Source organism: Garra rufa, chromosome 7, assembly GCF_049309525.1.
Source record: "Garra rufa chromosome 7, GarRuf1.0, whole genome shotgun sequence".
NCBI classification, from domain to species: Eukaryota; Metazoa; Chordata; class Actinopteri; order Cypriniformes; family Cyprinidae; genus Garra; species Garra rufa.
The window spans coordinates 6,232,670-6,257,381 of record NC_133367.1 but is presented as its reverse complement, the minus strand read 5'-3'; the positions used below and the strand labels follow the sequence as shown (position 1 = coordinate 6,257,381).

Genomic DNA, 24,712 nt, shown 5'->3' with positions numbered 1-24,712 from the left:
TCACCAAGTTTATTCATGAAATAAACTTAATTTTACTTAGTTACTTCATTTTCTCTTCTGCAGGTTTTTGGGTCCTGCTGCAGATGAAGCCTGTCAGTATGTGACTCGAATTGTGGGTAAAAACCCGTTACTCCTGAGAGAGCTGAATCTGAGTAAACGTGAACTAGGAGACACAAGAGTGAATCAGATCGCTGCTCTACTGGAGGATAAACACTGTCAACTCAACACACTGATGTGAGTATCAGGGGTGGTTTGTTAATTAGGGTGACTGACATGCCACCAAAACGTGAAAGTTTTTTTTTTTTTATTATAAGGTTTTTGCTCTTATTTAATAACTCTGAATTGATCCGTATGCTTTTATATACAGTCAGGTTAATGTGACTGGTATAGTGGTCTGTTGACATCCAGTGTGGTCCTGTTTGGTATTGCAGCTTGACTTGTAGTTGTAGAAAATACTTTCAACAAATATGACATTTATTTCTTCCTCACAGTTATTGCTGTCTCACTCTTAGCTAATATTAATTTCAGTTTGTTAACATTAGTTAATGCACTGTGAACTAACATAAACAGACAATGAACAACTGTATTTATATTTACCAACAATACATTTACTTAATAAATGATGCAATGTATTATTCATTGTTCATTCATGTTAGCTGCAGCTTTTCGTTTTACAACCCTCCATCAAAATAAGTTTAAAAAAAAATCATATCATCATACAGACTGCAGCTTTAACAAATTACACTTTATTTTAAAGTGTTACCAACAAAAGTTTTAATTTATCTTTACACTCTAAAAAGTGCTGGGTTAAAAAATAACCCAACCATAACCCAGCTGCTGGGTAACTATGGGACAGAACACGCGTTGGGTTGTTTTGACCCAAGTGCTGGGTTAAATCATTTGACCCAAAATGCTGGGTTGTTTATTTGACCCAACCAGTGGGTCAGATTAACTGTGTTGCTGGGTTAAACACTACCTAAATATTGGGTTATTTGTTGTCTAATTGCCTTGCTACCTTAATATTTACCAATAATAATATATAAATCACAAAAGAATGTAAAATTATTATTGTTTTCCTGTAATACAGTTACACAACACAAAAAAATGCATCTGTAAATGTCAATTTAATGAGTTTTCATATTTCTTTTTAATAGTTTTCAAATAGGTGCAGCTGTCACACATTTTGTCCAACCCTTACAGACACAAATAACGGTTTTAGTAGATCAGTTTATTTTAAACACAAAACTGTAAACAAGGCACAATATATTCCTATTCTTTATGTCAACATTGCAGCAGCAGAACACTCAAAAATGAATTATTACCACATTAGAATCATTCCAAACATCGTGCCATTAAAACTAAGCCAAACAAAGAGTCCACCAGACAATTCTTACAATTTAAAACATGTTACAAGTGGCCAAGAAAAAAAACTTTTGCCCTCAAAAACTTCACACATGAAGACTTATGTCCATCAATATGATATACTGCAAGCTGGAGAAATTCCCAGGCAACAAGTCCGCTTCAATGGCATGGCCTGGAACAATGGCGAAGGTCTAGAAATGTTGTTGTCTCATCCCAAGGCTCAAATCCACCATGTTGGTCCCCACCTGTTAATTATACGGCATTTAGTCTTGCAACATAACTAACATTTTAAGTTAAGTGTATTTTATGAACATAAACACAGAGGCATGAAATAAATGCTCATTTTGCTTCTCAACTTTTCATACAGTTGTGGTCAAAATTATTAGAACACTAGTATTTTCACCTGCTAAATAAGGTTTTAAGTCAGTGATTTCTCTTTTGCTGTAGTGTGTCAGTAGGAAATATCGGTTTACATTTCCATTCATTTTGCCATTAATTGTGATAATCCAGTGACATTTTTGTTTGCACAACAGCCAGTGCTCCACACAGAGATCTGATCTCATCATCATCCAGAAGAACTGTGACAGCGTCTCCAAGATGCTCCAAGAGACCTAACTGCAAAGTTTTAAGCACTTGTCTAAAAATGTCATAAAATGATGCTGTCAAAAATAATGCCATAAATAAATGTTCTTTATCAATTAACCTTGATTAACTAAACTAAATTAAATCAACATTTGGTTTGACCATCCTTTTGCGTTTAAAGCAACTTTTGCCCTACACTAGGTGCACTTGCAAAAACAAAAACCTCACTGGATTATCACAATTAAAGGCAAAATGAATGTTTGGAAATGTAAACTGATATTTCTTACTGACACACTACAGCAAAAGATAACAAACACTGAAAATACAACAGTTATAATAATTTTGGCCACCACTGTGTTTATATATATATATATATATACACCCTTATTAGAGCAGAAAACGTAAAACAAAACTTACAGGTTGTACGTCAATGAATGGCCTCCGGGATTCCGTGGTTGTGGGTCTGAAGACCTTTTCTCCAGAGTGGGCAGGACTTTGAAAGCACTTTCCCCGTTAGCATCTAAACCATAGGAATAATATGCAAACTGTGAAACATATTTTATAATCAAAACAACAAACTGAAACACTTTCATATGAAGATTTCTTCATTCCTTTAAATAATGCAAATTAATTCCCACCCTCATTCAACTACTGCAGGTTAAGTATAGGTATGGGGTCAGATTCAGGGATGTAGAATATGCTCATGCAGAATAAGGCATCAGTTTGTGCTTCATAAGTACTAATTAACAGCCAATATACAAGCTAATAAGCAACTAGTTAAGTGTTACTGTACCATTGTATTTACCAGTTGATGTGTGTCAAATACAGTTGCATATTGTTTTTATAGATTGACATATTATAAGAAAAAGCTTACCTTAATTCATGTCACCCAGGAATGGCCCTTGCTGAGCGCTGGCAAGAATTAGGTCTGCAACTGTAGCCCAGTCTTCAAAAAGTCTGCCTCTGGATATAGCTTCCTAAAGTCTTGTGAAATCTGATCAAATCTGAAAAACAAATGTGGTTCAATTAGTTTAAGGTTTATACTGGTCTCCTAGTTTGTAATGCAACACAGGCATTCACTAAAACAGAGGAAGAGTAAGGGGCCGTTCACATGCCGCGCCTAAAAACGCGTGAAAACGCAAGACGCGTCGCTTTCTCATCAGTTTCTCATTCTTTCCAAAACGCAGCTTGCTCTCACATGGCGTCTGCCGTTGCTAAGCAACCATGTCCCGCGCCTGGAAAAAACGAGCTTCCATTATGAGCGTATATTGGCATCTACATTTGAAATAACTAACTTAAGTGCGCAAAAAACGCGACATGTGAACGGCCACATACACCACGAGAGATTCAGTCTAACTTTACATACTGTAGCTAAGACAACATTACATTTAAGTAATAAACAATAGTACATACCAGTCATATTGTGGTTTAACATTATTAAAGTAAGGGACATAGCGTTTTAGCTAATGCAAGTTACCTCAAGGAAAAAAGCGCGAAAATGCTCAACATAAAACATATGGATCTATCGTTGGATTCGGCACGTCGCAGACATTTACTTGAAAAAAATATGCCCTTAAAAGAACAATTTTTGTATGAAATTATCTAATTTTGACAAAACATTACAAAGCCATACATACAGTATGCAGACAGTAAAGGAACTTACCCCCGTATTTCTGACCTACTCTATCCATAAGGCGTTAAAATAAAGGCCATATGTATACTGTAAGTTATACAAATAACACTACACACACACACACACACACACACACACACACACACACACACACACACACACACACACACACACACACACACACACACACACACACACACACACTTTATATAACAATAAAGCGATTGTTGAGGCAAAAAAGTACATCGCTAGGCTGCTTAAGTTACAACGGTCGTCATTCACGGAATAAAATGCCAACCCCGCACAGCGACATATCAAATTTGGCATTAAACAGTGAAATCAGTGTGCTCTAAAACACAACTTATTAAAAATAAAGGTAAATAATTATATAATTATATTATTAATTTACCTTATAATCCTGCTTGCTGCGAGGTGCGTGACCGCCTGGGGAGGAGACGAGTGAAGAATCCAGAATGTTCGATGAAGTGAAAAAAATAAACAAACCGGTTGGGTCAAAATAACCCAACCCAGGTGTTCATAGTGAAAGAACCCCTCATAGTCCATTTGACCCAGCATGATCAACCCAACTGTGTGTTTACAGTGCCTCAAACAACCCAATATTTTGACCCAGCACAATTAACCCAGCAATGTGTTTACAAAAATAACCCAGCACTTTTTAGAGTGTAAACATTCTTACAGAAATTAAAGTTTTCTTAGAATCATCCTCAAACTTAATCTAGAACTTGGTAAAATGATCGCTTAATTTAAAATGTGTCAGGCCTTAATGTTTTTTCTTTTCTCATTTGACCACAGATACTTAATCTGGTTAAAATAAAAGTCTTGCATTAGAAAAACTTTTAAAGTTGAAAAGATTTTTCTTGTTGCTTTGATTGTACACTCCACAACCTACTCAGAACCTTATTTTTTTTTTTTTGGTTGCTTCTTTTTTTATGGTTTGTAGACTCTCAAACTGCAGTATCACTGAAGAAGGTTATAAAGCTCTGGCTTCAGCTCTGAGATCAAACCCTTCACACCTGATAGAGCTGGATCTCACAGGAAATGATCCTGGACAATCAGGAGTGAAGGAGCTAAATGATGTACTACAGGATCCAAACTGTCAACTCAAGACACTGAGGTAATATGTGATGAAATAAGGTAAATAAATGATACAGATGTTGATTATATTATATTATATCACAATTTTTGTTGCGTCGAAAATTAAAAAATTAATCATGGTTTATCATACATTCGGGTCACTAGATGTGCTGGTATTCAGTAGTTTGGTGCCTCAATAATGAACATTTATGATTGTGTTATTGTGGACATTTCTCATGAAAAAAAATTCAGTGTCACTGATCCTGTTTGTTTAAATGTAACTGAATGCACAGTAAATTAATTTCCATCAAACTCAGATTCACGTCACTGTATATCTACTACAGCAGATCTATAACAGGCCTCAAACATGTGATGTGTGTCAGGAGAGGATCAGTGATAGTTCAACACACAATAAATGTCTGAACCTGTGGTTCCTCTTATAATGGGCAGAATTACTGTTGAATCAACACAGACATCAGTTAAATAAAACTATCCAGAGATGGTCTAAACACAGATCATGTTCGCTTTTAGTGGATCAGCAATCCAGTGTTTAGTGTAAGAGCCGGCATGAAAGGATCAACAAAATATATTGCTTTGAATGCTTAGCTGTCACAAACTAGTTATCCCTTTGCTAACTTTCCTCATCTCATGCTTACAAGCCAGAAAGATCTTGAGATTTTTGAGAATCATGATCTAGTGAGCTTTTGCCCCTGAGTTTCATTTAAAGAATTTGCTTTTTATTTTGTCTGTCTTATGAAAAAAAAATAAAAAAATAAAAATAATAATAATAATAATAAATTTGTATATTTAAAAATGTTCAACTTTTGAACTCTTGAACTAGACCTTTATGTTACAAAAATGTTTGATGTTCGATGTTTCTTTTTCCCAGTCTTTATTTTGTTTTGGGGGAGCACTAGAACATGCTCTCATGCTTGGTGGTTCAAAAAACGCATTTTTTTTTTTTTTTTTTTTTACATAATTTACATTATTACAATAGCTTTCTCCCCAGGCTCGATGGCACAAATGGCTCGATTAGTTCTGGGTTTGATGAAGGTCCGCCTTCCGAAAAACCAAATGTGTTGTGATTGGTTAGCAGTCCGGCTGCGTTTCAATCGGCGAACAGCTTAGATGGTGTTTTAGTCCCAAAGCAGCAAGTTCTATGTACAACTGCTCAAGCTAGATTAAAGTGATTGTGTTTTAAATATAGATTTTTTTTTTTTTGCACAATTACACCTCAGATAGCTAAAGGAGGCTTTTAAATGTCGATGCACATTATATTGACTCTTACTTCATCTTCTCTTCCGCAGGTTTTTGGGTCCTGCTGCAGAAGAAGGCTGTCAGTATGTGACTGGAATTGTGGGTAAAAACCCGTTACTCCTGAGAGAGCTGAATCTGAGTAAGCATGAACTAGGAGACACACAAGTGAATCAGATCGCTGCTCTACTGCAGGATAAACACTGTCAACTCAACACACTGAGGTGAGTATCTTACATCATTTCACATGTTACATGACTAGAAATGTTGCAGTAGTCTATTTTAATTCTCATTTGAGTCCGACCCCACGTTATAAAGCTTGGAAGCACATTTTTCTAATATAACTCTGATCATATTTGTCTGAAAGAAGAAATTCATATAGATTTAAGATAGCTTCAGGGTAAGTATATCATGGGGTTATTTTAATTTTTAAGTGAACTATACCTTTAAGTGCACAGGGCTTGGAGAACATAATGTGAACACATTAAAAATAGACAGTATTTGATGAATGTGTTTGCCATCATTTGCCTTTAATACACCTTCAAACCTTCTTAGAATAGATTTTGTCTCTATCTTCAGCTGTGACTGCTGAATGAATCATGTTTACTGACTACTAACTGAGAATTGAAGACAAATTTAAAAACATTGACCAGCAACATGTGGGAAGGCATCCATTCCCTCACAGACTGAAAGAAAAGGAACATATTATGTAAAAGACAAGAAAAGAGATTTGTGTTCGCACATTTGATGCGCCCTAGCATTACAATAATGTGCTCTGGGCATTTATCATTAAAATAACTCCATAAAAACAGCCTCAAACTAACTATTAAAATAGGGTTGTAACATAGGGCTGCCCCATGGCCTAATGGTGAGAGAGAGTTCAGTTTACATATTTTTCTGTACTTTTAAAGTACAGTACTGGCAGCAAAAATGAATTAAATGAGTTAAATTAACTCTCCAGGGAGTTTATTTTAATCCACTCTCAAGAGTGTAAAGTGTTAAAATCAGAGTGTTAAATTAACACTTAAAAACGAGTTAAAGTTAATGAGATAATTACTGATTAATTACGTGATGGTTGATCATTATTGAAGACACCTGGAGAGAAAATGGCATTTTTTTAGCAACCATTATAGTGGTTAGTGTTTGCATTAGTTGGTGTCTTGAACTTACATTTGTAACTGTTACGCCCCTGGTCCAGGGTCAGGGAGGCAGCATAAATTAAGAGTCTTAAAAGGTTCAATTTCAGCAGTTTTCTTGTGTTCATTACTTTTCTTTCAGTTTCATAAAGACACAATGAAGCATCCTGTTCAGGGCTGGGCAAGGCCTAAATAATAAACAAAAGATCGCTAACTGAACCCGATCATCTACTAACTAAACTCCACAAAATAAAAGGAAATTAAATACAGTGGTCCTTTTCCTATCTCCATAACTATCCCAAAAAAAAAAACAGGAGAAAGGGAGTTACAAAAAGAACAAAAAAAGGCACCCAGCCCCTACCGCTTCAGGAATGAAAGGGAGACAATGCTTACAGCTAGGGGTGGGCGATATCTCGATATTTAAAATATATCGAGATATTTTTTAAACTCGATATGAATTTTGACATATCGTATATATCGATATAATGTTTATATTTAATTTTCGTCACTTTGCTTGTTTGCCTTCTCTGTGCTGTGCTCGCCCCCGCCTCCTTACTTTTGTTCCCCCTCCCCTCGCCTGTCGTCTCATTCAACATGGCGGCGCCCGCAACAAGCCCGGAGACTACAGAACTCGTCGCAAAAAAAAAGGACAGCTGGCTCCATTATATGGAGATACTTTGGTTTTAAGGCGTCGGTTATCTTTCCTATAGAACAGGGCTATACATTGTTCTTTTATTAAACAAACTAAATAGCCTTATGCTATTTATCTTATTTACACGAAGGCATGTCATTTCTGTCTCTGGTCGCGCGTTTACAATGTCTCCTCTGCGAAAACACGGACAGGATCGCGGACTCCATTCATAAAAACGGAATTTACTATAGCGCGAAATGCCACGGAATTCGTTGATTTTTGGATGAATAAATCAAAAGTTGGTCTGTCACTTAATTCAAATCGCGATATGGACTAGTGTCTGTGAAAACTGAAATGCAAAAAGACCGTTTTAATATGAATCCTGTATGTTCCGTTTGCTTCTGTATGTATGAATGGTGGAGACGTATTTTTTTTTTTTACTACACTAATACTGAAGCACGCGTGAAGCTGAGTGTCACTGTGAGTGTCACTTTTACCATTTCATTTGAAAAAACTAGCATCATATCATACTGTACACAGAAACTTTACGGCAACCTGTCAAAATAAAAGTACGGTTTAACATGAAACAGAACAATATTAGTATTGTATTACTTTTGTACAGTATAATGTAGGTGTTTATATATTAATATTTAAATTTACTTAAAACAATATATATGATCAAAAATGAATATTACAAGATTCACCACTTAATTGTATAAAAAAATACTACAATTATTATTTAAACGTTTTAAACTGAATATAATTTTTCTTCCATGTATTGATTTTAACAGTAAACCTCTGTTTGCCAAAAATTAAAAGGGTTTATTTATATATTAAAAGAAAATTCGCAGAAGCACTTTGTTCTGAACTGCCTACCTCTGAGTTTCAATAAAAAAAGACTTTGGAATTTGGCATATTTGTTTTTCAGTAGTTTTTGGGGGGTTATTTATCCTGTAAAGATATCGAGATATATATCGTATATCGAGATATAGCAAAATATATCGAGATATATTTTTTGCTCCATATCGCCCAGCCCTACTTACAGCAATGTGGGGCAGCACAACTGCCACGCTAAAGGAACGAACATAAGAAATCAGGCAACAATGGGGTTTTCTCAATTTAATGAGTCAGTTAAAAGAAATGGGAGACAACAAACATTAGGCACACAGTTTCAAAGATCACGAAACACCAGCCAGTGACAGCAGCTATCAAGTCTTTTAGCTACTACACAACACCAGCAACATCTCTCTCCCCTCTCGCCAAAAAGACGCTCCACCCCAGCCTGCCAATCCTCAGGCACATCTCGAACACGTCCACTCAAGGTGGAGCTACCTGAGAGCGAGATAAGGAGAGAAAGAGAAAGAGAGAGAGAGAGAGAGAGAGAGACTTTGACTTTTCAAATCGCTTTATTTATATAATCATTTTTTTTCTTAAAAACAAAACGAAACAAATTATAAAAAAAAAAAATTATAAAAATAAAAATTATAATAATAATTACAAAAAAAAAATAAAAAAAAGTTTAAACATTACCAATTGAAAACCACATTTCCTGAATCACTCACAGTCACCAAAGCCTCTGCAAAACCCCATTTCCATTCAAAATAAATAACATTATTAGTATGTTTATAATAAGTATATTCAATCACTACTCTAGACTCCACCACAGACTTAAACAGAGTTACAATATTAACATTTTCACCAGAATTTTTACACTGATGAGACTTCAATATTACAAGTTTAGCTTGTCCTATTAAAAAATTGGCAAGTGTGCACTGTTGCTGCCAAGACCTTTTATATCTGCAGCCCAGAATAAACAGACTATTAGTAAATGTAAAACCTAATCTTACAATAATCTTCTCCAACAATTTAAATAATGAGTTCATCCTAAAACACTCACAAAACATATGAAACACATTGTCAAGAGCGTTGCAAAAAGGACATAATGGTAAAACAGTCTCATTGATCTTTGACACAAAAGAGTTTGAGGCTATAATACAATGTAAAATCCTCCACTGAATATCCCCACATCTCGTAGAAATAGGAGGCTTGTACAGTAACCTCCATGAGGGAAGAATCTCATCTGATATAGAAAGCCAAGACCTCCATTTGGTATCTGGTCTTTGCTTCAATTGTCCAAAATGTACAGATTTGACACAAATATGATATAACATTTTTTCCCAATGTAATGAAAGACCAAAGCACTGTAACCTTTCAACAATTTTATCTGTCTGTAATCATCAGATTCACAATCTTTAGGAACTACCTTAAACTCAGGAAAGGACTGTGAGATAAAACCATGTTGAATAACATTATTAATAAAAGCAATGAAAGTCTGAGGAAAGGATCTCTTAAGATACTCAACTAATCCCTCCACAATTCTTACTGAGTTTATGCCAACTTGATTAGCAATTGTATGTGGTGTTCTCCATTGGCCATTCTTTAAATCAATCAAGTCTATAACTTTCGTTAACCCAGCATTCAAAAATTTAGTGACTAAAGATGATGACACATTGGCTGGTAGCTGAAAAAGAGGATTAAAAAAAAGAGGTTCTGAGACACCATAATGTTCCTCTTCATTTCTCAATAATTTAAAATAGTTCCAGGATTTCATCACTCCTAAATAAAAACCAAAAGGTAAAGAATGCCCTTTCTCCACCGTGGTCTTTTGCATTAGGAACAACTGTTTATCAAGTCCAAGCCCACCACAACTATTGATTATATATAAACCAAACACAACCCAAGGCACAAGATCCGAGCTGTACAAAAGTTTTTGTAATGACAGTAGCCTCATTGCCAAGATTTTAGATTCTAGATGTATTAATCCTTGACCTCCCTCTGCCACAGGAAGATAAAGGACACCTGGAGGTAACCAATGGTAGCCATCCCAAAAAAAGTTGACAAATGCTTTTTGAACTCCTAAAAGTAATTCTTTCGGGGGATCTAAAACAGTAAATTTATGCCATAACATTGAAGCTGCTAGATTATTAATTACCAAACATCTCCCCCTAAAAGAAAGATGTGGCAGAATCCATCGCCACTTCTGAATTCTAAGAATTACTTTATCAGCTAGCCCTTCCCAGTTCTTTTCTGAATAGCTTTTAGTCCCAAAATATAAACCAAGAATTCTAAACCCATCCCTGGCCCATCTACATTGCTGCGGCAGCCTAAATTAAGGATGCACATTTCTTCCAATTAATACGTGCAGAAGAAGCTTTTTGATATTGGTTTATCGCTGAAATCAATCTTGTAACATCTTCAGAGTTTTTTATTACAACTGTTACATCATCAGCATAAGCTGTGAGTTTAACTGAATCTATACTCTGGTCACGAGGAACATTAAACCCGCTTAATTGCCCCCTGAGTGAAACCAATAAAGGCTCAATGGAAATTGCATACAAAAGACCGGATAGAGGACACCCCTGCCTTATTCCCCTAGTTACAGCGAAGGGCCTAGTTAAGGAACCATTGATTTTCAACATACTATATATTTCATTATATAACATCTTAATAAGGGATACAAAATAAGAACCAAAACCGAAGGCTTCCAGAGTTTTAAATAAATACTGATGATCCACTCTGTCGAACGCTTTTTCTTGATCCAAAGAAAAAAAAACAATGTCCAAATTATGCATTTTTGCCACTGTAATCATATCCCTCATCAGGAACAGATTGTCAAAAATTGTCCTTTTGGGAACACAATACGTTTGGTCCATATGAATAACTGATGCCATATATTTCTTAAGTCTATTTGTCAGAGATTTTGATAAAATCTTAAAGTCAACACAAATCAGAGATACTGTACTGGACGCCAATTCTTTAAGCATCCAAGATCCCCCTTTTTTGGAATTAATGTTAGAATTGCCCTTCGACAACTCAAAGGGAGAGTCCCTTGATTGATGCATTCAAGAAAAACTTCATACAAGTCCTGACCTAGTAGATTCCAAAAGGACTTGAAAAATTCTGCAGTAAGCCCGTCCAGTCCAGGTGACTTCCCAGAACACATTTCTTGAACCGCTTGTGAGATCTCTGCAAAAGTCAATGGTCTGTCCAACTCATTGCGTTCCTCTTCTGTTACTTTTGTTAAGTTACATAGAAGTTCATCAGTCGCTGTAACATCACATAATTCCGAACAGTATAGATCCTCATAAAAGGAAAGAGCATGAGACTGAATTTCCTGTTGATCTGTTATCACTCTGCCACCAGGCATTTTCAACTGATGAAAACTCTTCTGTTCTCTTGGCTTTTTTTCAAGACCAAAAAGAATGACAGGAGCATCCATGTCATTCAGCTGTGCAAATCTGGTCCTTAGAAGGGCTGTTTTTCCTCGCTCCTCCAATAAATTCTTTAAACAAAGTTTATCATTTGCAACAGAGTCAACAATAGTTGAGTTATTGTGGGTACAGTCACTGCTTTTCCCAAGGATAGCTTGTTCAAGGGACTTCATTCTTGCTTTTAGTATTCCAGCACTATGTGCAGTGTACTGCTGGCAAAAAGTTTGGATTTGTGTTTTACCAACATCCCACCATTAGCCGCGTTCCCACTGTCGGGCCAAAAGCGGGCGTGCTAGTGCGTGCCAGAGCCAGTCGCGTTTCCACTGTCACTTCCGGGGCCTGATCGTGCCTCGTCGGTGCTTCCTCAGGGCCAGTGGCCCGGGTTTTTCGGCCCGACGAAAACCTTGGGCCAAAGCGGGCCAGCCGGGGCTTGAGGCGTGGTCAAAGTGAAAGGCGGAGTGTGTCTGCTGTAAGATGTGCATTTCGCTGTATTACTTATACAGGACTCTGATTCTATGTATTTGGGCCGAGGACAATATACAACACCAGTTTGACGGCGTCTGCAGAAACAAAGACGTGATAAAATACATCGTTGCTGGACTCGCAAAGCTAAATATCCAGCGCACCACAATGCAAGTTCGAGAAAAGTTGAAGAAATTGCGGGCGCAGTACAAAGCCATAAAAACGCACAATGGACAAAGCGGTGCCCAGAGAAGACACTTACATTAGGCAGATATTGTATGGAAATGCAGTTTTGATGGGCACATTACTGGTTATCTGATGGGGCACCTTTTGTGTCCTGTGTAAATCAGGTCCTATTCAGTAATAGTTACACTATTAACTGTTGTTACAGACAACTATGTGATGAAAACATTCAAATGCATGTCTGATTAGTATCTACTCGTATTTAAATTTGGAAAAATGCAAATAAGATCCTATAAAAATGAGATCTGATGTATAAGTTTTTTTTACATCGTCCAAAAAACCCCACAGAAACTCACCAACACACCTTGATAAATTGTTAACATACACTGTACCTGTACCTAAATAAAAGCATACAAAATTATACTAGAAGTACTACTGTGTAATTATTTTTTGCAGTAGTGTGTAGATAATATGCAACATTTTGTTTAATGTGATACCAAGTTAGACGAAAGATTTGTGGTCATAAAAACAAAGCTTCTTTTTAAGTGATTTATTAATGTAATATATTACAAATATTGCTGCTGCATAAACAACTGTTGCAGAGCACTTCTTGCATCAGAACAGACATCACCAACATTACAAGACGTTTCTGCATTCGCTGTATCCGGCTTCCACGTCGCTTTATTGTTCTTTTTCGCCTTGCAGCTAATATAAGCTTTCGCCGTAAATGCTGCTGAGCCTCCGCCTTCGCATCTTGGTTTCGCTGCCTCATCTTCCACCAAGAAAACACCGAAAGGAGCAAACAGCCACTTCGGCTCTCTTCCTTCGATAATCACACTACGGTGACTTACTTTCAATCTCCCCGCTGAAAGGGGAGGGGTTTCGTGATGTTTGATTCAAGGAGGTGTGTAAAGGGCGGGCTTTAGGTTTGCGCAGCGAGGCTACTGGCTCGATAGTGGAAACGCAGCTTACTTTTGGTCTTGGTGCTTGCGACTCGAGGCCATTGGCCCCGCCCGGCACGCTCTTAGCACTGGCTCGCACTGGCCCGACAGTGGAAAAGCGGCTATTGACTCTGTGACTGAAAATTAACCCTCTCCTCTCTCCAAGCTTTCCAGAAAAGATTAAAAGAGTGAATAAAAGTGCAGTCCTGCAATAATCTATTACTAAAGCGCCAATGTGATTTATAGGATTTATGAAGAGAAACAGAAACTACCATAGATGCATAGTGATGGTCTGACAGAAAAGACGGAGAAATTGAACATCTAAAAAACCTACCCCTATTGCCCTCTTCAACATAAAAACGGTCTAGCCTAGCAGTGACGGTCACAGATCCACCGCTCACCGCACTGTGAACATCGGCACGTTCGTTGGCGTTCACTGAACGCATTCCCGCATTTTCAGCATGACTGATCAGTGCGTCCTCTTTCGGATGTTCATCATCTTTTGACAATGAATCTAATTCGGTCTGCTGATCAGTTTTATCACTGCCATCCTGGTTATCATTTACCAGGGCAGGCGCCACTTGCACTGAAAGTACTTCAGGCTCAGTCTCAGTGTCTTTTTTTTCAGTCACCTTATTATTAGTACATCTCAATTTTGTATGTCCGTAAACCCCACAAGAGAAGCATTTCATTGATTCTGTGCTAATAAAAATTGTATAATCTTTACCTGCTAAAGTCAATTTCGCCGAGACGTCCAATTGTTGAAATTCAGCATTCAAAATCATAGCAGTTTGACGTCTGAATGACATAACGTGTTTTAACTCTGGATTTTTAACACCAAGAGGGATCATTTTGATCGGCATCATAATTTTACCATAGCGGCTAAGTAATCGCTCAAGTGATTCGTTTGTAATGAACGGGGGCACATTGGAAAGAGTTACCTTCTTTGAAGGGCTCGACAGCGGCAAAACAGGCAAAAAAACATTGCCAACAGATAAGCCAACTTCTACTAAATGGTGAACCATAGACTCTTCTCTCACAAACACCACGACAGCTTTGTTCATTCTAGATGCCGACAAAACGTTCCGAGCACCTATTTCGTTACTAATAGCCTTCAAACAATCTTCGACAGAAATTGATTCGTCTGGTAAACATTTACAACCGTGCCTGGCTGTTAAGGAAGCAAACCCGAGTCTAAGGGCATTTTTCACAACTCCCAACTAAAGAAAACTAAACAACACTAACTTTTAAGAGCAATTGAAAGGAAAAAAAAGAAAAATAGAAACTCACACAAACCAGCCGCCACACGCTCAAACACCCACACGCTCCTCCCGATCACTCCGCTCATGCGCAAACACACAGAGAGAGAGAGAGAGAGAGAGAGAGAGAGAGAGAGAGAGAGAAAGAGAGAAAGAGAATTTTTGAATTTTACAAAAACTTTAATACACTTTTCAAGAATTAAATTACAATCATAAAACTTTTATCAATCAAATCATAACAAAGTTCACAAAAAGAAAAATACTACTTCATTTTCAAACAGACAACACAGGGCACTATTGCAACACCAAATATTCACAAAAGTATCGAGATCATCTACAAATTTATAATAATTAAAATCAATCAAGATTCTTGCCTGTACCATATTAAAAAGAAGCTCAACTACATTTTGTTCTACATTATCTTCAATTTTTTTCTTTCTACTCAGATAAATTGCTAGTTTAGCCTTACCTATGATAAAATTCAGCAACTGACAATGAAATCTTTTCTCTCTAACATATTTAAAACCAAAAATAAACAATTCCACAGAAAAGGTTTCACCACATCTTTCAAAAATATTACTTAATGACAAAAATAGAGGTTTTAACCTGTGACACTTTGCAAAAGCATGGAAGACAGTTTCTCTTTCATTACAAAAAGGACATTTGTCACTACTTTCAGGGTTTATAACAGATACAAAGGAATTAACCGCAATGGCTCCATAAAGGATTTTCCATTGCAAATCTCCAGTTTTCATTATCAATGGTGGTTTATAGAGTGACCTCCACTGAGGTTTTATATCTGCACTCAAATTGAAAACGGTGCGCCACGGGGTGTCAACTTTCCCATCCAACATCTTTTTGTTAAAACTAAACACACAGTATTTATATAATTTTTTTTCCAACACAGGATAAAAAATCAATATACACAGTACTGCAAGACTCCAAAAAACTCCAGAAAAATGTTCCACATTCACAGCAAAGACTAAATTTGGAAAAGGATCCACTGGATTGGGTTCAATAAGCCCATCTCGGAACCTAGACAACAGAGTTAATTCAGTTGGTACAAGTGTAGATTTCCATTTTGATAAAAGCTTTGTGATGATGCGAACAGACTTGAAGCCCAACTTTTGAGCAATTGTACCATTGTTCTTTAGGTCACGGCCTGTTTCCTTCAATAAAAGGCCCAAGGTTAGGATCCTGCTATCAATAAGGGCTTTGTTAAGTCCTGGAAATAAACCATTTCTAGACAAATCCATTCGTGTACCATATATTAAGGGCTCTTCCAATAACCAATGAAGTGATTGCAGATCCTCTGTTCGCTTGAAGTGAAAAAGATTCCAGACTTTAAAAATGTTCCTATAGAAAATTGGTAGTCCAGAAACGTCTATGTCCGAAGAATTCACGAGGAAAAGATTTTTGTCCAGTCCTAGACCTTTGAACTTGCGTAGAATGACATGAGCAACAGCACACCACTTCACATCAGAAGAACTAACCAACAGTTTCTGAATACGCTGAAGCCGAAAAGTTGCCACTCTGCTCTGCAGATGTACCAAACCTTGACCCCCTTCTTCTTTAGATAGAAAGAGCAAACTTTGAGGAATCCAATGTATATTGTCCCAAAAAAAATCAACTAAGATGGCTTGAACTTTCTTCAATAAAAGAGAGGGGGGATCAATACATGCAAATTTATGCCATAAAGAGGACGCAACCAAGTTATTAATTATTAGGATACGACCCCTATACGACATTGCTGGAGTCAGAAATTTCCATCTTTCTAAGCGACCTTTAATTTTTTCTACAACATTTTCCCAATTCATTTGTAAGGTAGAATCGTGTCCCAAAAAAACACCCAAGTATTTAAGACCTGTTCTTCCCCAAAAAATACCTTCTGGTAACTTTGGCTTTCCTCTCAACCATTTACCTATTAAAAGAGTTTCACTTTTTCCCCAGTTTACATTTGCAGATGATAACTTCTTAAAATCGGATAATATCTTCGATAATTTTTCAATGTCATCTTGATCATTAATCATTATGAGGACATCATCAGCATAGGCTGATAAAATAAAATTATCTTTGCAATTTGGCAAACATACACCTTTTAACTGAGCTCTAAATTGCTGTAAAAGGGGCTCAATTGCTAAGGAATAAAGCATTCCAGATAATGAGCATCCCTGTCGAACACCTCTATTCACTTTAACAGGAGCACATAAACCACCATTGATTTTAATAAGACTCTCAATATCACAATAAAGAACCTTTATGAGATCTATAAACTTTGGGCAAAAGCCGAATGATTTTAAAACTTTCCAAAGGTAACAATGTTCCACACGATCAAAAGCTTTTTCTTGGTCTAAAGAGATTAAGCCACAATCCAAATTAAGCATCTTGGAGACCTCTAACATATCACGAACCAACGAAATATTATCAATTATCGTTCTGCCAGGGACACAATAAGTTTGATCAGAATGGATGACATTATCCATTACTTGTGCTAATCGAGTTGCCAGAATTTTAGAGAGCAGTTTATAATCACTACAAAGCAGAGATATGGGACGCCAGCATCTTATATCAGTGAGGTCGCCTTTCTTGGGCAAGAGGGTTAATACTGCTCTCCGGCAGCTTAGAGGAAGCCGGCCCTCAGCCAGGCTTTCATTTAACACCTCTAACACATCCTCTTCCAGGACAGCCCAGAAAGTCTTATACCACTCAATTGGTAGACCATCAACTTTTCCTGACTCCATTCCTTGAAGTGCTTTAAACAACTCAGCTCTTCCAAGAGCACCTGAGATCTTTGCATTGTCTTTTTCTGACAATTGAGGTAGATCATCAAAAAAGGCATCCTCCCTCTCATATTCTGCTCCAAGTTCATTCGTGTACAGTTTTTCATAAAAACTGATTGCTCTCTTTCTAATTTCTTTGGGATTAGACAAAAGCTTACCAGACTCTGAACGTAGAGCATGGATAACTCTGCTCTGTCCATTTTTCCTTTCTAAGCTGAAAAAGAAACTGGAGGGAGCATCCATATGATTTAATTTTTGGAATCGCGATCTGACCAAAGCTCCTTGTGTTTTAACCTGCAGTAAATCATTCAGCTGTGTCTTCTTTTTTGCTAGAATATCGAAATAGTTTTGGGTTCTAGTTGATTCAGCCAATTCTTGTAGTTTTAGGATATCAGCCTCCAAGATACTTACATTTAAAAAGGTCTCAGCAGTGATATTAAGAGTATATTGTGTACAGAATTGTTTTATTTGGACTTTTCCATAGTCCCACCATTGCCTTACTGAGTTAAAAGTTTCCTTCTTTGTTTTAAAATCATTCCAAAAAATTTTAAACATTTTTATAAAATATTTATCATTCAATAAATTAGCATTTAATTGCCAATAGGCACTCTTTGGTTTAATTGAATTAACAAACACATGACACTGTACCATACAATGGTCAGAGAAACCTAAAGGAGTGATTAAACATTTTTTAATGATGTTGCAATGATGATTAAAAATATAAAACCTATCTAGCCTAGCTAAAGAAATCGTATTGTCACGAACATGTGTCCAAGTATACTGTCTTTGGGTTCCTTCTAAATGCCTCCACACATCACATAACCCATAGGTTTTAACGAGTTGAATAAGGCGTTTACGAGAAGGTGCGTGCGGTTCAATGTGATTTCTATCCAAGTTCGATACAGTACAATTGAAATCACCACCTAAAAAAAGATATTCTTCTCCATGACAGTTTTGTATGATAGAACTAAGTATGTCTAGAAAAACCATTCTTTCAACAGCAGAGGTAGGGACGTATACACAAATAAGAACAAAAGTACACTTTTCAAAAGTAACCCTTACTTTCAAGAGTCTTCCTTTAATGACTTCGTCAATCTGATATGTATGGGGAGACATTTTTTTTGTAAAAAGGATAGCAACTCCTCCACTGAGTGAGGTATTATGACTCAAGATTGAGAGCCCACTCCACTCTACTGCCCATTCAGGGGCATTTCTAATATCACTATGCGTCTCTTGTAGCATAGCAATATCTATTTTCTTTAGTTTAATTTCTTCAAACAAACCAGCTCTTTTTTTTATATCTCTCAATCCATTAACATTGATTGTTGCTATGTTTACTTCACAAATAATTAAAGAAAAAAAGAGAAAAATAAACAAAAACAGAGGTGAACACACATACTCTTTCATGGTTTTAAAGTTAGGTCTTTCCACTGTCAACATTGTTATCCCCTAATGAAAGCTTTCTCACAATTTTTTTCAACCGGTAAACCTCCTTGTTTGTGAACAAACCCTCAGACATAGAAAACCTGACCTTGTCAGCAAATTTTCTTGTGTCTGGGAAAAATTCGGCTACACACACACCTCTTCTATTTTTTGTTGCTCTTAAAAAGAGTTTAATATCCTCAACTTCATAGCCGCTGCTAGTAAAATCACTTTGAGACAAACAAATGCTGGAATCAGAAGATTCACTGTCACTTTCTATGTCTTCATCAATATGTGTACTTCCAATGTCTATCTTTATGGCCTTTGCAATTTGAGGAGAATCAGTATTTTTCCTTTTATTCGGGACTTTGAAATGAATTTGCTCTGTTTCTGTCTCATTTTTATCCAGATGTTGATGAGACTGTGGCATATTAGACTCATCATCACCTTCTTGCATTTCTGTCTGTACACTAGGATCATATGTTTCAGTGTTAACAAGATCATTTTTACCAGCCCTAGTAGCAGAGCCAACTTCCTGAGATTCTAAACTCACTCTCTCAGATACAGCGTCTTCGATCCTCTTATCGGTATTCACGGTTTCACTCGCAGAAATTCCCGATGGTCCCGCTTTAACAGTCTCATTCACATTTTTCTCACTATCATCATTGACTTTGTTAGGACAAGAACGAATTAAATGTGTTGTTTCTCCACACCTAAAACACTTCATTTTCTCTGTTGTGACATAAATAATATAATCACAATCCTCTACTTTGAGGCGAAGTGACAAATCAATCTCCTCATCATCTTTTAAGATCATGAACAGATAGCGTCTAAAAGACACCACATGTTTCAACAACGGAGACTTGCATCCAACTGGAATCATCTTAATCGGTGATACAACTTTACCGTACCGTGACATAATATTAACTAAAGTTTCATCACTGACAAACGGAGGAACGTTCGATAATAACACTTTCTTAGACGGCATAGAAAGCGGGAGTACCGGAGTGAAAATCTCACCCACAACAATGCCGGTTTCAACTAGCTCGTTAGCTTTTTCAACTGAACTAAGAAAGATTACTACGGCACTGTTCATTCTAGAGGCCGACAATACATGCTCATGTCCCACCATTTCACCTGCAGCCAAACAACATTCCTCTACAGTCACCGCGGACGCCACTTTCACTCCGTGACGCCGTGTGAGGGAGCTTAAAATTTGCGATCGCGGGGCCGCCATGCTGCCTATAGCAACAGCAGCACACACGGCCCAACTCAACAATAACACCACGAAAAACTCCAATTACTAAACTAATCCTACAATGGCAGAGAGAAAAAAAGAAGAAAAGTACTCACATTCACTTCTCACACTCAAGCCACTCAGCCTCACACACCTGTCCACTCGCACCGAGAGAGAGAGAGAGAGAGAGAGAGAGAGAGAGAGAGAGAGAGAGAGAGAGAGAGAGAGAGAGAGAGAGAGAGAGAGAGAGAGAGAGAGAAAGAGAAAGAGAAAGAGAAAGAGAAAGAGAAAGAATTTGAATTTTAACCAACCTTTAATACAGTTTTCAATTACATTACACAATCAGTACTTTACTAACATACATATATTACTTAAAACATTGCAAACTCCAAATTGTCATTGACAACTTCACACAGGGCCCTCTTACAGCACCAAATCGTTTCAAAGCACATAAGATCTCCCATAGTTTTATAATACCGAAAATCAATCAGAATCCTAGATTTCAAACGATTAAAAAAAACTATTTGTAGATTGCTACTTACATTTTGTTCAATCTTAATTTTCCGAGTATCATAAATTGATATTTTTGCTTCACCCACAAGAAAATTCAACAACTGACAACAAAATCTGTGTTTTCGCGTATACTTAAATCCGCAAATAAACACTTCCAATGAAAAAATCTCATCAAAACGATTAAATAAATCACTTAAAACTTGAAACAATGGACAGAGCCTATTACAGTACACAAAAGTATGATATACAGTTTCTTTCTGGAAACAAAAAGGGCATTCATCACTGCTACCTGGGTTTAAAACTGAAACAAGAGCATTTACAGCTATTGCGCCATGAAGAATTCTCCACTGTAAGTCTCCTACTTTCTTTGACAAAGGAGATTTGTACAAGATTCTCCATTCTGGCTTAACATTCTCTCCTAAATGGAGGACAGCACGCCATGGAGTATCAACTCTTTTGTGTAAAACATTCTTATTAAAAGATTTCACACAGCTCTTATACACAGTTTTTCCAGATACAGAGTTAGGCCCCATTAAAACCAAAATACTATTTTGTAAGAAAAGCCCCTCAAACTCTTTAAAGTCAGTCAATAAGTGCAAATCTGGAAATGAGTCATTACAATTTGGAGCAATTAAACCTTCAGTATATTCATGCAACAACTTGACTTCTTCAGGTCTAAGAGCAGACTTCCATTTTTCCAGCAGTTTAGCCACTATACGTTTTGACTTAACCCCAAGACAACTAGTAACTGCGTCAACATTCTCAAAGGCTAGTCCAGCCAGGTCAAAAAGATGCCCAAAAGTCAAAAGTCCAGCATTAATAAGTGTCTCATTTACAGAAGGGAAGATCCCCTCACTTGATAAGTCCATGCGCGATCCGTAAATCAGTGGTTCTTGAAGCAACCAATATAGAGAAGTTGTAACATCATGTCTTTGCACTTTAAACAGGGACCACACTTTTAATAGATTCTGATAGAAGATTGGTAACTTAGACAGGTCCATCTTTTGCGGATCCAACCAAAATAAAGATTTCTCAAAGTTCAGGTCTCTGAATCCTCGCAAGATTGCACAAGCAGCAAACTTCCAACTTGAGTCTACAGGTCCAGTAAGCAGCCTTTGAATGAACTGAATCCTGAAGGCCGCTATTCTGCTCTGTACATGCATTAAGCCATGTCCTCCTTCTTCTTTAGGCAGGTACAAAACAGATCTTGATACCCAATGCATCTTGTCCCAAAAAAAGTCTACTAAAATTGACTGCAATCTTGACAGTAGATCTCGTGGAGGATCCACACAAATTAGTCGATGCCAAAGAGCAGATGCGACTAGGTTGTTAATAATCAATACTCGTCCTTTATACGACATTTTGGGGAGCAGAAACTTCCATTTAGCAAAGCGACCGTTAACCTTTTCAATAATTCCTTCAAAATTTTTCTGCATAAACATGTCATTCCCCAGAAACACTCCCAGATATTTAAAACCTTCTTTGACCCAAAATAACCCTTCTGGGAGCCTTGGCTTAACATTTTGCCAGTTTCCAACCAGTACTGCTTCGCTCTTAGACCAGTTCACTTTTGTAGCAGAGATCTTATTAAAATCATTCAAAATTTTTAACAACATGTTCACATCACTTTGTCCATTGATTAACACAACAATGTCATCAGCATAGGCAGACAATTTAAAACGATTTTTACAATTTGGAATAGGCAGTCCACATAACTCTGATCTTATTCTAGTTAAAAAGGGCTCTATGGCCAAAGTATACAACATGCCAGATAAGGCACACCCCTGCCTGATGCCTCTAAAGACCTTAAAAGGGGCACATAAATTCCCATTAATTTTTAAAACACTTTCTACATTGTTATACAAAGTTCTTAACATAGTCAAAAATTCATTGTTAAAACCAAAAGCTTTTAGTGCATTCCACAAATATGTGTGCTCCACCCTATCAAAGGCCTTTTCTTGATCAATCGACACTAAGCCGAATTTCAACTTAAAATTTTCCCCAATATCTAAAATATCTCTAATAAAGGAGATATTATCAAATATTCGCCTTCCTGGGACACAATAAGTTTGGTCAGGGTGAATAATATAGCAGAGAACTTCACTTAATCTATTGGCCAGAACCTTGGAAAGTAACTTATAGTCAGTACACAACAAACTAATGGGCCTCCAATTTCTGATGTCATTTAGGTCACCTTTCTTGGGCAATAAAGTAAGAACTGCCCTTCTACAACTTAAAGGTAACTGCCCATCTACCAAACTTTTGTTAAGAACTTGCAACAAATCCATACTAACTTCTGCCCAGAAAGTCTTATAAAATTCAATCGGCAGGCCGTCGATACCAGGCACTTTGTTGCATTCCATGGTTTGGAGCGCCCTTTGCAACTCTTCTATAGTAACAGCTTTACTTAAAACAGAATTCAGGTCCTGAGGTACCTGAGATAAATTTTCAAAAAAAACACTCACATTTGACTCATCTAAGACTAACTCACTTTGATATAGCTTTTGATAAAAGCCAACTGCCCTATTTCTTATTTCAACTGGATCTGATAATAAAACACCATTCTCAGAACGCAAGTTATATATAAACCTCTTTTGCCCATTCTTTTTTTCCAAATTAAAAAAGAACTTTGAAGGTGCATCCATTAATTCAATATTTTGAAACCTTGATCTGACTAACGCTCCTTGTGCAGTCAGATCTAATAAATTATTTAAAAGGGTTTTTTTCCCCTGAAAGCTCTTTATAAAACAAGAATCTCCTGAGGCATCTCCATGTTGTGGTATATCCTTTAAATCTTTTTCTAATGATTCAATCATACTTTTCCTTTCCCTTGTCACATTAAAGGTATACTGCTGGCACAATTGTCTAATTTGTATCTTTGCAAAGTCCCACCACTGTTGTATAGATTGAAAGGATGCTTTTCTAGATCTAAAACCAACCCAGAATTCCTTAAAGACGTCTTGAAAGGAAAGATCACATAAAACATTAGTATTTAAGTGCCAATAAGCACTCTTAGGCACAATAAACCCCATGGTTACAATGCACTTAACCAGACTGTGATCTGAAAAACCAACGGGAATGATTGAACACTCTTTAAATAGATTGATTTGATGCCTATATCCATAAAACCTATCTAATCTGGCTAATGATAGCCGATTTTCATGGACATGAACCCATGTATACTGTCTTTGCAAATGATTAAAGTTTCTCCATACATCTACAACTTCATTAGAGTTTATTAATTGTACAAGTCTCTTACGTGACGGCATATGAGGTTCCACGTGATTTCTATCTAGTAACTGCTCTGTACAATTAAAATCCCCACCTAAAATCAAAACATCCTCCGTATTGCAGTTTGCCAAAACATCACTCAGAGTATCTAAAAAAACCATCCTTTCGGTTGCCCTGGTAGGCACATATACAGAAATAAAAACAAAAAAACTATTTTCGAACTGGGCCCTAATCTTTAAAAGTCTGCCTTTTATAATTTCTTCAACTTGATACGAACAAGGAATAAAACTTTTAGAAAATAAAATTGCAACACCTCCACTACTGGAGCTCAAATGACTTAAAATAGACAGTCCATCAAACTCCCTAACCCAATCACATGCATTTACTGCATCACTATGGGTCTCCTGAACAAAGAGAACATCAATTCGTTTAAGTTTAGCTACTTCAAAAAGCTGAAACCGCTTTTTCCCCTCCCTAGCCCCATTTATGTTAAGAGATGCAATGCATATTTCTCCCATAAATAAGGAAAAGCAAGAGCAATATAAAATTAAGCCCCACATAAACGTACTAATTATTTTCCTGTATTAACATTGGATTCCGATTGGATATTAAGTTTAGCAAGTATTTTCTTAAGACGGTACACTTCTTGATTGCTAAAAAACCCTTCGTTCCTATATATTCTCACTTTATCAATGAACTGAATCACGTCCGGAAAATACT

At 36.8% G+C, this 24,712-nt stretch overlaps 1 protein-coding gene across 1 annotated transcript in view; it reads left to right on the top strand.

Moving 5' to 3' along the window:
- The window catches only part of LOC141337870 (uncharacterized), a 182,978-nt gene that overhangs the window by 64,448 nt on the left and 93,818 nt on the right, over positions 1-24,712 (top strand). Inside the window, exons 19-21 of the mRNA XM_073843448.1 lie at positions 64-234; positions 4,539-4,712; positions 5,980-6,150. Of these exons, the coding sequence (XP_073699549.1) occupies positions 64-234; positions 4,539-4,712; positions 5,980-6,150 (516 nt within the window). The remainder of the gene's footprint in view (positions 1-63; positions 235-4,538; positions 4,713-5,979; positions 6,151-24,712) is intronic.